The sequence below is a fragment of the Trachemys scripta genome, chromosome 3 (assembly GCF_013100865.1).
Source record: "Trachemys scripta elegans isolate TJP31775 chromosome 3, CAS_Tse_1.0, whole genome shotgun sequence".
NCBI lineage: Eukaryota > Metazoa > Chordata > Testudines > Emydidae > Trachemys > Trachemys scripta.
Genome location: NC_048300.1, coordinates 196,608,544 through 196,620,761, shown reverse-complemented (window position 1 = coordinate 196,620,761; position 12,218 = coordinate 196,608,544). Strand labels below are relative to the sequence as shown.

General features: G+C 41.3%; 1 protein-coding gene across 1 annotated transcript in view; it reads right to left on the bottom strand.

Moving 5' to 3' along the window:
* Nucleotides 1-754: 754 nt before the first annotated feature.
* Nucleotides 755-12,218, bottom strand: part of ELP3 (elongator acetyltransferase complex subunit 3) — a 114,471-nt gene continuing 103,007 nt past the window's right edge. The window contains exon 14 of the mRNA XM_034766751.1: nucleotides 755-2,278. Coding sequence (XP_034622642.1) covers nucleotides 2,202-2,278 — 77 coding nt within the window. The 3' untranslated portion in view covers nucleotides 755-2,201. The remainder of the gene's footprint in view (nucleotides 2,279-12,218) is intronic.

Below are 12,218 nucleotides of genomic sequence, written 5' to 3'. Positions count from 1 at the left end.
ATCAATGGGTTGCTATTTTGTGGAATGCTGAGTGCAAAAGGCTCCATTATAACACTGGTTCTAGATATCTCTGTAATCAGGGCGTGGCCAAGAGGGGCTAATGAATCTGTGTTCTGGCAGAAGCAGAGCAAGTGCAGGAAGAAGACATAACAGAGAGCCATGAGGTGACTTGTAAAAGGAAAACTAGATCATGGGTTTTGTACCTTTTGATGCTTCTTGATGAAGCAAGCAAGTGGCTTGAAAGATGTCAAATCTGATCTTCCCTGGTTTTCCTGGAAGACCTGAAGGTTTCAGAAATGTGCATTGTGAGCATTCTCAGCCCTTATTTAAAGGATAGTGGGAAGAATTGTTGAATCTTAAAGCAAGAGTTTTATTTTTATTCCAAGTGTATATGAGTCATGTAAGCTAAACAGGTGATAATAAAACAAACTATCCCTCAAAGAGAATTTTAAACGTTCTGAATAAAAATCATCCTCCTTCAATGAATCAGGTTTGATTTCATCTGTATTTACGTCAGAATTCTACCAGTTCTTCAGTTACCACAGAGACTTGCAAAATAGAAAAGTCTTGTAAAAAAAAAAAAAAACAAGCAAATTCCCCCCCAGCAAACCACCCTTTTCTTATTTGAAAAGCAGGCTGTCTGTATACACCATTAGAAAGCAAAAATGGCATGGAATTTTCCTACCTCTGAGTTAAACTTGTCTGGATGCATTTTAGTCGCTGAAGCCTTAAAACGCAGGACACCTTTAAGAAGTTCACACTTTAATAATATAAAGTTTATTGTCAGCTATTCTTTACACAATTCTATTAAAAGATTCTCTCCAGAAAGAATGCATGTCTACAGCCTGCGCATATTTCTCCCCTTCCTTGGTTAGGTGTGCGTCAGCAGACGTCAGAGCAGCTCTTAGCCCATGACCCCCAGAAGCCAATGTTCTGAAGCGGCAATAGATCCTGGTGGCAGTCATAGTTAATGAACAGCATTGAAACACAACTGCAGGAACTCTCTTCAAGTTAATCACATCTGTCTATGAGCAGCTATTACACCTGAATTTTCCAGAAGACTTTTGGCAGATTCATTTATAAGAGTAGCATGTGTAAAATGCTGAGCTCGGTACACATGGCTTCCCTTGATTTCAACCCCATTTCAGGTCGAAAGACTATAAAAGAGTTCAAGCTGCTTCTCTCCTATCATGCAGAGACACATTCTAATGCATTCCATTCAATTTTTGCTGCATGGCTCCCATTGACTTTAATGAGTCAAGCAGCTAAAATCTAGCATAATGCTTTTAAAAAATATATTTCTGAGTGCTCAAATACTGCAGCACAAAGAGCACTTATAAACCTACTGTACCCCAGGATTCCCCAATATAGGGGAGTAGGCAATAGTGAGTAAATGAGCTGAACACATAGCCTTTACGCACTGAGGTTTGTAGCTTCGTCTCACATCGGACACTTATTCTGATTCTTCTGAAAAGACTTTTCTTAGAATCTCTCATTGCTGGAATGATCCAAAATTCAGACTCTGCCCTAGTGCAGAGTTAATCAAAATGTGAATCTCAAAATCTTGACAATATCCAAACTGTTTGCAAACCACTCTGCCCCCACCACACACACCTACCCAAAAATAATTAAATCTTGTTACTCAGTATGGAGAGAAGACAGCCAGCCCAATTTAAAAATAGACGCATAAAATAATAATACAATATTTGTGCTTCCCGAGTAACTTACAAACCCAATTTCAACTGACTGCAAGCTTTCCATGCCTAAGTTTTAAACATGATGCTAGTGACATCATAATGGAAATGCGGACAGAACATGAGCAAGATGTTCAACTGGGCCCCCTAAAACGAGAACCTTCAATCAGAAAAACAGCACAACTCTGCTTGTTTCAATGCACTATTGCACCAACTCCAGCAGTATCATGTCAGCTAATAAGACGAGTGGCTCTCTCATGAGATCCCCACTGCAAATGACTATGGATGGTCTCTCAGGAGAATAATATTGGGTCCCTCCCAGTACAGATTTCAATTTATGGCTGGGGTCTCCAGCATAACAAATACTTAGCAACAAGCAGACCTCGCTTTTAAGCTTGTATTCCTCCCCTGAGCTTTCTTGCCAGGGTTAGTCAGCATCATCTCTTCCCTGCTCCCAGCAGCATGTCTGGTATGAAGATGGGGTTCCCGTGCCTCTTGTTAAGGGCATCAGTCCAGCCTTTTCACCATATATGGCCCTTCTAGCTCATAGCCAATCTTCCTGTAATAATTCCTGGTGCCAACTCCTGCAACAAAATAGAGGGACAAAACTCATCAGTGCAGTGATATATGGCAAGAGATCATGCCCTGGAAATCAGAGATATGCAGACAACTGATGAGATATGTAATAGAGGAGAGTCCAGCAAAGCTACACAGTATAGTCCTGTTTTTCTGAAGGGTTCTGGAGACATTTGAACAATGAGGTTTCGGATAAACTGCAGAGCAACCTGGTGTGCACATCACTGCTGGGGGAGGGCTATGTCTGACCCTCTGTTACGTGAACAAGCCCTCCCTCCCCCCAAGCTGTATTATGCTAGGCTGGGACAACAGGAAGGAAGCAGGCATACTATGTGGAGACCTCCACCAGCCTACGGTCCCCAGCATAGTGGCCAGCATCCCGTCACCTCCCCCTGCATAATGCCTCACAAAATCTTTGGAACTTAGCTAGTCTCTAGGCAACCTCTGTCTGGGGATGACTGAATCTCTTCAGGGTTAATTTATAAACCAGACAGGTAGATAGTTTACTAAAGCAAGCTCACCTACTCTCTTACAACTTGATGCTAAGGCACAGTGACTAGCATTTTCCAGTGGACCTGAGAGAGAAAAGTGTCCAACTCTCAGAAAGTCAAAATGAATGGGAGTCAGGTACCTAAATTCCTTGGGGTAAATCCTAGCCACTGACCTTCCAGGCTGCCGCCATGGATGGGCTGGGGATAGTCAGTCATTAGCATTCTGGAAAGATTGTGCTCTGCTTTTGGGGACAGAGGTATAGGAACGTGGTAAAACAGCTGAACAGAGCAACACACCTACCCTTCCTGCTGTGAAGAGGATGATTGTGAGCAGGGATGGAGGGCTACAATTAGAATAACCATTTAATGTTCCTAAGTATCAAGAGCTCAACTTAGGACAAGTTTAACACAAAGCAAAGACAAGCTCTTGAGAGGCAGAGGTGCAGCTGCAGACATCATTACAGACTGCTGAAGAGCCCTGAAACGCAGCAAGCTCTGTCTTCGCTCACATAAATATGCTTGGATCCACTTTAAAAGTACAAGTGGGCTCCACAGTCACAAATTCAATTTCCTCATTAAAGGGGAGGCTTTAGAATGCTATTGTTCTTAAACAGGCTCTTCTCCCTCCTTCTTCTTCTTTTCTTCCTTAATTAGATCCTGTGGTGACCAACTCCAGGATAAGCCCAATGCCCTGGAAGAACACTGGCTTTTCAATAACATCCAGCGGAGGGACAACATTACAGGAGAGAGTAATAACAGCCGCCCCCACCCTATCTCTAATTACACACAGATGCAGGCATTAGTCATCAAATGAGAGACAAGGAAGGACAAACAGACAGACAAACCCTTCTGAGTGCATTATAGAATCGTTGGTAGTCAGTCTGGCTGACAGGGACAGAAAATACCTGGCACTGCTTAAAGAAAGAAACCCTTAAACTTCTTTGTTTCTAACCTTGTCCCTCCAGTCAGTTCCTGGAAAATGTGGCACTTAGGAACTTACTCTTTCCCTATCCAGGAATTAAGTACATTACTACTTAGAGACTTAATCAGTCCAATTATCAACCCTTCTATAACCACATGCACAACATTCAGAGTAAGTAAGATATACCCAGTAGGGATGTCAGTAATACAAAGGTATCGGTGTCTGATGAAGTATAGGTCAGAAAAACGTGCCTCTTTGGAAAAATTACAGGGTGTCTAACCAAGGAGTTAAATAAAAATAGGTACACAGTGAAAAACAAGAATGTGTGTCTTTACACCAATGGGGAAAGCTTGAAAGTAAACTCAGGTAAACATTTTTTTTTTTTTAAATTGGAGATATACCTATCTCATAGAACTGGAAGGAACCCTGAAGGTCATTGAGTCCAGCCACCTGCCTTCACTAGCAGGACCAAGTACTGATTTTGCCCCAGATCCCCCTAAGTGGCCCCCTCAAGGATTGAGCTCACAACCCTGGGTTTAGCAGGCCAATGCTCAAACCACTGAGCTATCCCTCCCCGCAATTGGAATCCCTGGCAACAGAAGATAAGCTTAACATAACATGCATTACTGAAACATGGCGAAAAAATAGAAGAATGGGACACTAATAACTGGCTAAAAATTATACAGGAAGGAAAGGTCATAGACACAGGGGAATAGCACTATACATGAAAGATTCCATAGTATCTAATGAGAATTTCATAATGAAAAGGACCATATAGGAGAATCTATATGGATACAAATCCCAAGTCATGAGAATACACATAAACTAGCAGGGTTATACTGCCATCCTCCTGGTCAAGAAAAGGATAGTAAGTGCACAGTGCCAAGAGAAATCAAAGCGGCAACTAACAAAACAATACAGTTTCAACTTCTCACAGATAACTTGGTTATATATCACAATGGGGTCACAGGTTAGAGAAGCAACATCATTTAGTGTGTCTATAATACATGTTTACAAGATGTGACTGGTGTAAAGATCTTGGTGATGTGAGTCTTCTCTTTATTACTCACTGCTGCACAGGCATCATATAAATCTACAACACAGTTTCCACCCAGCCAGCTGATGGGCCTTTTTCAGATGAAGCTACCCAGACAAAGCCCAACATTTCCATCGCTCAAAATGATGCATCTGTATTCTGCTGAAGAGGACATAGTCCAGAATCTTCCATCAATAATGGGGTAAGAGTCTCACACACACACTGGATTGAGGAGACTTTTTTTAAATGAACACAGTTAATTGGAGTTTTTAAAGTAGTGAACATAATAAGAATTTTCTTGAAAGTGCTTGAATTATTCACAAGACTTGGCTTTAAACCAAGCCCTGCTCCGCGTGGCTGAAAAATCCTGCCTCAGATTTGCTTTGAGAGTTTAGACTGAAGCAACTCTATTAACCCAAAGACCATAGTTGCTCTGAACAGCACAGTCCACAAAACCAAATACCCTGCGCAACACAGTTGGAACACTAACTGGGAATGAAAACACTGATGCTGAAAATCTCCACCAGGCATGGCATGTGGCAGCCTGCCTGTTAAACACAGATCAGTGTAAGCATATCACCACTATGATCCCATCTCTACACTACATTGAATAAGGAATTACATTTAAGGTCCTTAATGGAATGGGACTGGGATCTCTCACTGTTTGCCTTAAGCTCATCAGGAATGCCTATGCTAGAAGAGGGAGGACTTGTAGAGAAAGGGGATAGAACTTTCTTGTCAGCTGGCCTGTGACTACAGAACTCTATGCTATCTTAGTGTTTTTTAGAGTATCCATCACTTAAGTATTTCACCTAAGTGCTTCCAGGTAAATTCGGTATAATTGGCAAGGTCCCTAGTGAATTTAATGGGGTCTTCAGTTGTCCTCCCACAAGAAGTCAGAATGATCATGACTCTCAGTGAATTCAGGACAAATGTAATATCCAACTTTTTATCCTAGCATTTCTATAGTAAAAACCCATCTGCTTGTCTGTGGGAAGGGGAGAAGAGGACCTAAGGTTAACTGTCTGTCAGAGTTAAGTACATTTTTATATGGGGTCAGGTACAATGGTGCTAAATGCAGTATAAATACCAAGAGTGAACGGAATAAAAGGTATGGGAACATGAATCCTGAATGATACCTCGCTAGCAGATTAGAAAAAGAGGAAGGAATCTGAATTATACTTAAACTCGGTGAAAAAGATGTTTAATTATGTACATGCTCAATGCCCTTTTCAGCACAAAGACAGACCATAAATATACTTTTCTGACTCAATCCTGCCACACAGGAATATACAAATACAGCATCTCAAAAGAATCTTTAACCACTGCTCACTAGACAACAGATTAAGTGAAAATAAGATAATTTTAAGATTATTAAAGATTTTGACAGATAATATCAATGTTTATTTTTAAGCATTTTTTCTAATTATCAATTTAAATTTTCACAATTGCGCAAAATTTGGGGTTTAAGGATTTTGTCCTCAATTTTTATCAATCTACTTTTTCACAGTTATGGGAAACCATGGGGGGGCATTAGCCTACAGCAGGGGGTGGGAGGACGGAGGGGTCAGTCAATTATTTCATGACAGTAGATGTTGGGATTCAAAGAATTAAAGTTTTATAACTGTTAAAACACAAATTGTCAATATCGCATGTTAAAACATAAAAAGTAAGTATCCTTAAATCAACCTCTAATATGTTCTCAAGCCGAATTTTTCTTACTTTGCCTGTCTGTAGATTTTTATTATCAGAGATAGAAATATTTTTTCATAAGCTTATGTGTGTACAGTGAATTCAACATTAACTGACATTTACTGATAAAAACCTAATTATTCCAAACCTACTTAAATGCATTCAGTGGAACATGCAATATGATATAGTAAAACTCAGCTTAGGTATACAGAGTGAAATTCCCAGATTGTTTCAATCCATTAACGTGCCAAGTGCAATTCTAATTATGGTAAAACCTCCTCTCAGAGGCTCTGCAAGAAAAATGACTTCCTTTTAGGATTGCACAATATGCTGCCTTGAGCATAAAGCAGTCCAGGCAAATTGTGAGAACTTTCCTCTAAGTTCTATACAGAATGTTACTCAAACATGATGTGGTTATAAAGGTGCTAAAACAATTTCCTTGGTTAGTGTACAGAGGCCTTAAAGGAAGGAATAGGAAAAATAAAGTTACATGGCTCTGCCAAAACCCCAAAATTTCACCTAAAGTCAGCAACACAGCTCCAATCATTCCAGCCCAAAGAGGACCAGATGGGGCTGCTTCCTTCAGTACCAGTCAAGGATGTTCTTTCATTAACTGCAGATACAACTGCTAAGCAGCATATGACATCTCTCCCCCAAACGGTGGAGAATACAGTAGAACCTCAGAGTTACGGACATCTTGGGAATGGAGGTTGTCTGTAATTCTGAAATGTTCGTAACTCTGAACAAAGCACAATTCAGGCCCCCGATCCAGCAGCTGACACTCCAGGCCAGGTTTCAGCAGCAGCTGAGCTCCCTATTCAGCGCTGGCATGAGTTTGCAAGCTTCTCCCTCTCCCAGCGGGATGTGTGTGTCCCTCCCGCCCAGGAGAGGGGGTAAAAGCAGCGCATCCTGCTCCTTGGGGGAGGGTGAAAGCGTCGCAGACCCCAGAGCTGCTCCTGCTCTACTGGCTCCGACTGCTGTGGGCTGGCAGCCCCACCATCTTGCTGTAAGTGGCTGCCCCGTGCGTAGGGGGCGGGGATGGGGACAGGCAACCCAGATGTGCCTACCTTTAAGATGCAATACAGGCACAGTACAGTATTTGCTTTTTTTTTTTTTTTTTTTTTTTTTTGAGGGGTGCGTGTGTCTTTGCTGCTGCTTGATTGGTTACTTCCAGTTTCACATGGTATCCGATTGACCAGTCAGTTCGTAACTCTGGGTTCATATCTTTGAGGTTCTATTGTACACCTTTGCTGCACTGCCACCTTTGATGATCCGGAAAGGCACAGAAGGAACCCAAATCTACTCCCTCATTCATGTGTGCAATTCCAGCTGAAATCAATGAAGCTTAGATACCACAGTGACAGGTAGAGAGAACTTGCCAGGAGATTTGGAACCTGCTATTGCCACTAGGTAAACCATAATATTATTTATTTAGGATACAAATACTGAAGTATTAAAGGGAAGAAATGGGAGGAAGCAAGAACTCCGAGTGAGAGCCCCAGCTCGTCCCCCATCGGTGATATCTGGCTCCAGGTTAGAGTCAATGGATTTACACAACCAGAGTGTATTAAAAACATTCCAATTCAGTCACTTACAGATAAGACACTTAATATTTTAAAATTTCTTTTAAGCCATAGGGGATCTTTTGGGTGACATGACTGGTAAAGAAAAATCAGCAAACACAGCAATGTCTTTCAAGAGTTTTGCTGTTACCTATAGAAAACAATAGGAGATTTTATATCCCTCTGTCTTACCTTCAGCAAGATTTTTCAGAAGAAACTTTGCTGAGTTCAGAAAAAACAATTTCAACAAAGTGGAAAAGCCACTTCTTGCATTCAAAACCATGGTACTTAATGCAGGACTTCAGATCAAAATAAAGCACAAATTTAGCAGTGAACTCTTGGCAATTTCCCAGAAACTATGTTATGTAACTATGTGTAATTTTAAAATTGTTGTTTGGGACTAGCCTTTACCTATGCAAATAATGTTATTGGAGTCAATGAAGTCACCAGAACTACTTAAATGAGCAAGATTTGGAAGATCTGACCCTAAGAACACATCAGTATTGGGAACACAGATCATTGATCTGCTATGGCGATTCCTGTTTAGTCCTGTATCCTGTCTCTGGCAGTGGCTAGTACCAGATGCTTCAGAGAATTTTGGTTTTTATTGTGAAATTATTGCAAAAAAGCTTCTAGTTTCTATTTGTTCCCATTCATCAAGATAAAACTAACCAGCCTCATTTCATTGTGCCTGTCTATTTCAAATAGCCACCCTTGGTCAGGATCAAGTGGTGTAAATAACTAGAGGATTAAACAGGGACGGCTCTCAAGCCAAACTCAGAATCCCTGAGAGATGCAGTCATGAAGTTTCCTGCCCTAACATAGCTCTGCATGATTTCCAACTCTTTGCACTTTGCCAAGTGGCACATGGAAGCAGCTACAAATGCATGCACATCAGTTACAGACTTCTAACTGACAGTAGCTATTTGACCCCAAGAGACCATCTTGCCAAACACAGTAAAAGGAAACATGAGGGAACAGACACCTTGACACTGTTGTCTTGGGTTCTGAAAACTAATCTAAAAATGTGTCCTGCTGGCAGGATGATTGATTAAATAAAATTGCAGCATTAGCTGTGAACACACTGATGGCCCAGCCCCTCGTCTGGTTTGAACTTACACTTTTCACAATGCTGTGAGGTTTTTGGTTTTTTTTTTTTATGGAAAATGCAAGTGTGACATAAAAGATTCTCAATCACTAACATCCAATTACAAAGAGGAGTAAACAACTGAAAAACCATAGAGAGGATCTGAAATAGTGCTAACAAAATCAAAAGGAAGCTGCCTTTTTGACAATGTGGGACTTAAAAAAAAATGAGGTTCAATTAAAATTCATTGAAAAAATCAGAAAGCTTCAAAATTGTTATAAGTAAAGTTCTTAATTTAAGAAAAGAATTGATTAGTAGTCCCTAATAGCACCCAACTCACTTAGGCGCCTCGGCTCCTACATAACTTAGGGTAGGCACTTTTGAAAACGTTGACTGTTACTGGCTTTCAGGAGCTGTCCCACAATGCCCCACACTGACAGTACAATCAATATAATAGCTCCTGCTGAGGACACGCACTTCTGCCACAAGGAGCAAAGTGTAGATATGCACAGGTGATGTAATTACTGCAGTAGATAGGTCGACTTAATTTTTGTCTAGACATTAAATTAAATTAATGGAGATATCCTATCTCCTAGAACTGGAAGGGACCTTGAAAAGTCATCAAGTCCAGCCCCCTGCCTTCACTAGCAGGACCAAGTACTGATTTTGCTCTAGATCCCTAGTGGCCCCCTCAAGGATTGAACTCAGAACCCTGGGTTTAGCAGACCAATGCTCAAACCACTGAGCTATCCCTCCCCCCAATATGGCCTAAGTGACTTGCCTAAGATTACACAGAAAGTCTGTAATGGAGCAGAGACTTGAACCCGAATCTCAGGCTAGTGCCCTAACCATTAAACTATCCTTAACTAGAGTAGAACTCAGCAACTCAATTCACAAAGGTTCCTTAACAACTATGAGCTAAGGCCTTTCAGTCTCTGCTGGCATAGGCTTGCATCTGGACTAGTGATGTGGAAACGCATAGCTCTGTATCGCATTAGCACTTTCCCCAAGTCATCCAAACCTCTGCCCTCAAACTGATGTTTAAATCCACAGTAAGGCTTATGAAGGGCAGGGAGGTAGTGGGGTTGAGAGCCAGAGCCTGAAGGTCTAACACAGCTAATTTTAGCGCCATAACATAAGCCCAGGTCTGCAGACCTGGACTCTGAAGCTCACTGTCGCAGGTTTTTTTTTTTGGCCATCTAGACAGACCCTATGAGATCAGATGAAGCAATCTCTAGATTTGAATGCTGGCGGACTAATAGCAGGGGGAATTTTCTATTCAGGGACCCCAACTATGGAACTTGTTCCTTCCCTTGATTTGTCAGAACTTGCGTTTGCTAAACTTCAGAGCATAATGCAAGACAACACAGAGTTTCAGAGATCTAGAGTTGTTGGATCATAATGAGAGGAGGAGGGAAAATGGCAGCTGTGAGCCAATGAACCAAGCAAGAGGCTGGGGTCTATTCCCATCTCTGCCACTGACTCAATGGGTGACCTTAAGTCACTTAATCACTATGGCTTAGTTCCCCCATTTGTAAAATGCCCACCTATTTTTGAAAGGCACTTCAAGATTTATGAAGGACTACCTCAAATACCAAAGTAGTAGTAAATAGGTTATGAAGTCCCACTGCAAACTAAGGGGTATAACAGTATATTCTTATTCCCCTCCCATAACATTATGGGATTTCTGTGTGTTGGTAAAACTACACAGCTAATAATGAACATTATTGTATAGGCTTTTGCATGTAAGCAGTTCATCATTCTTGGGTTTTCCAATCGCTATATCAACAACACAAATAAACCCAAAAGTCCAGAATTGTAATCAATGGCATTTTTGGGAGGGGGGGCTGGGAAGGGAAATCAATGAAGTAAAAACTCATGATAGAATTAATGAGCTAATTCTGCAGCAATCAATTTTTGGAGAGTCATTAGCACAAAGTAGATGAACTCATTATGTCTGCTCATTTGCCATTTAAAAATCAGCTCAGAACCACCATGGAGCTTCCAGATGGTGAGATTACATCCCATTGATCTCTTAGTGTGGTGGCAATATTTCATTAATGACTACACAGTCCCGCCCATCTCCAGCTGGCAGAAGCAACTTTGGGGGGAGGGGAGCAACCACAGCAAACTGGGGTCTTAGTGTTGACAATGCCAGAGATAATTAACCTTTGACCCTAAATCAAGCTCTCAGTGCTTTCTCAGTTCAAAATCAAACACTGCATTTTTTAAGTTAAAGAATTGCCTTTTATAATTTAACAAAAGGCTATGTCCTACAGGCATTAGAAAATCCAAGAAGAGAACAGTACCGCAGCATTTCTGCTACAGTATTAATGCCGGTATTTCTCAGGCTGAAGGTTTAAGAGATTTTAGATCTATAAAGCATTCATCCTCCGGCATGGTATTACTGAGAATTTGGGGATTTAAACTGAAACAAAGAAGCCCAGGAATTCAAGCTTTGTTTTCCTCCAAATAAGTTAAGAGAGTTTAGTGATGACGAAAAGAAGACTGACAATCTTGGAGACTGAATTCCACTGTCCGTTAAACAAGTATGACACATGCAGCAGTGCTGAATATACCCTGCCCCTCCAAATCCTGCCTCAATACTGACCAAGGAGCACTACCATCAATAGTGAAGGGTAGGTCAGTCACTATGCCCATTCAATATTTAGCCTTTTCTTGTGAGATGCCATCTTGTTCACTAGGAACTACTGTGAGATCACAAATTCACTGTTATCAGCATTATTTATTCATATTGTAGAAGGAGTTAGAGGCCCCAATTATAGTGCTAGGCTCTGTATGAACACAACAAAAAGACAAACCATGCTTTCAGGATATAGCATAAGTGACATAGGACACCAAATCATCAGTAGTGATTTTTGGTCACTAATTATCTGGTACTGGTACTAGATTTGAATTAGCAACAGAGGTGGAAAGGGTCTGTATCCATTATGAAGCCCTGGGCCGTCCAGTCCTGTACAACAAGAAAAACCCACTTAAAACAGTCCTATGGCACCTACTCAGGGGCGGCTCTAGGCACCAGCAAAGCAAGCACATGCTTGGGGCAGACCATTTGCTGGAGCGGCAGGGATCCAGCATGGGAGCTGAGAACCATTTATGTAGGACTGTCTTATAATATGCATCCAGATATCCTCCAA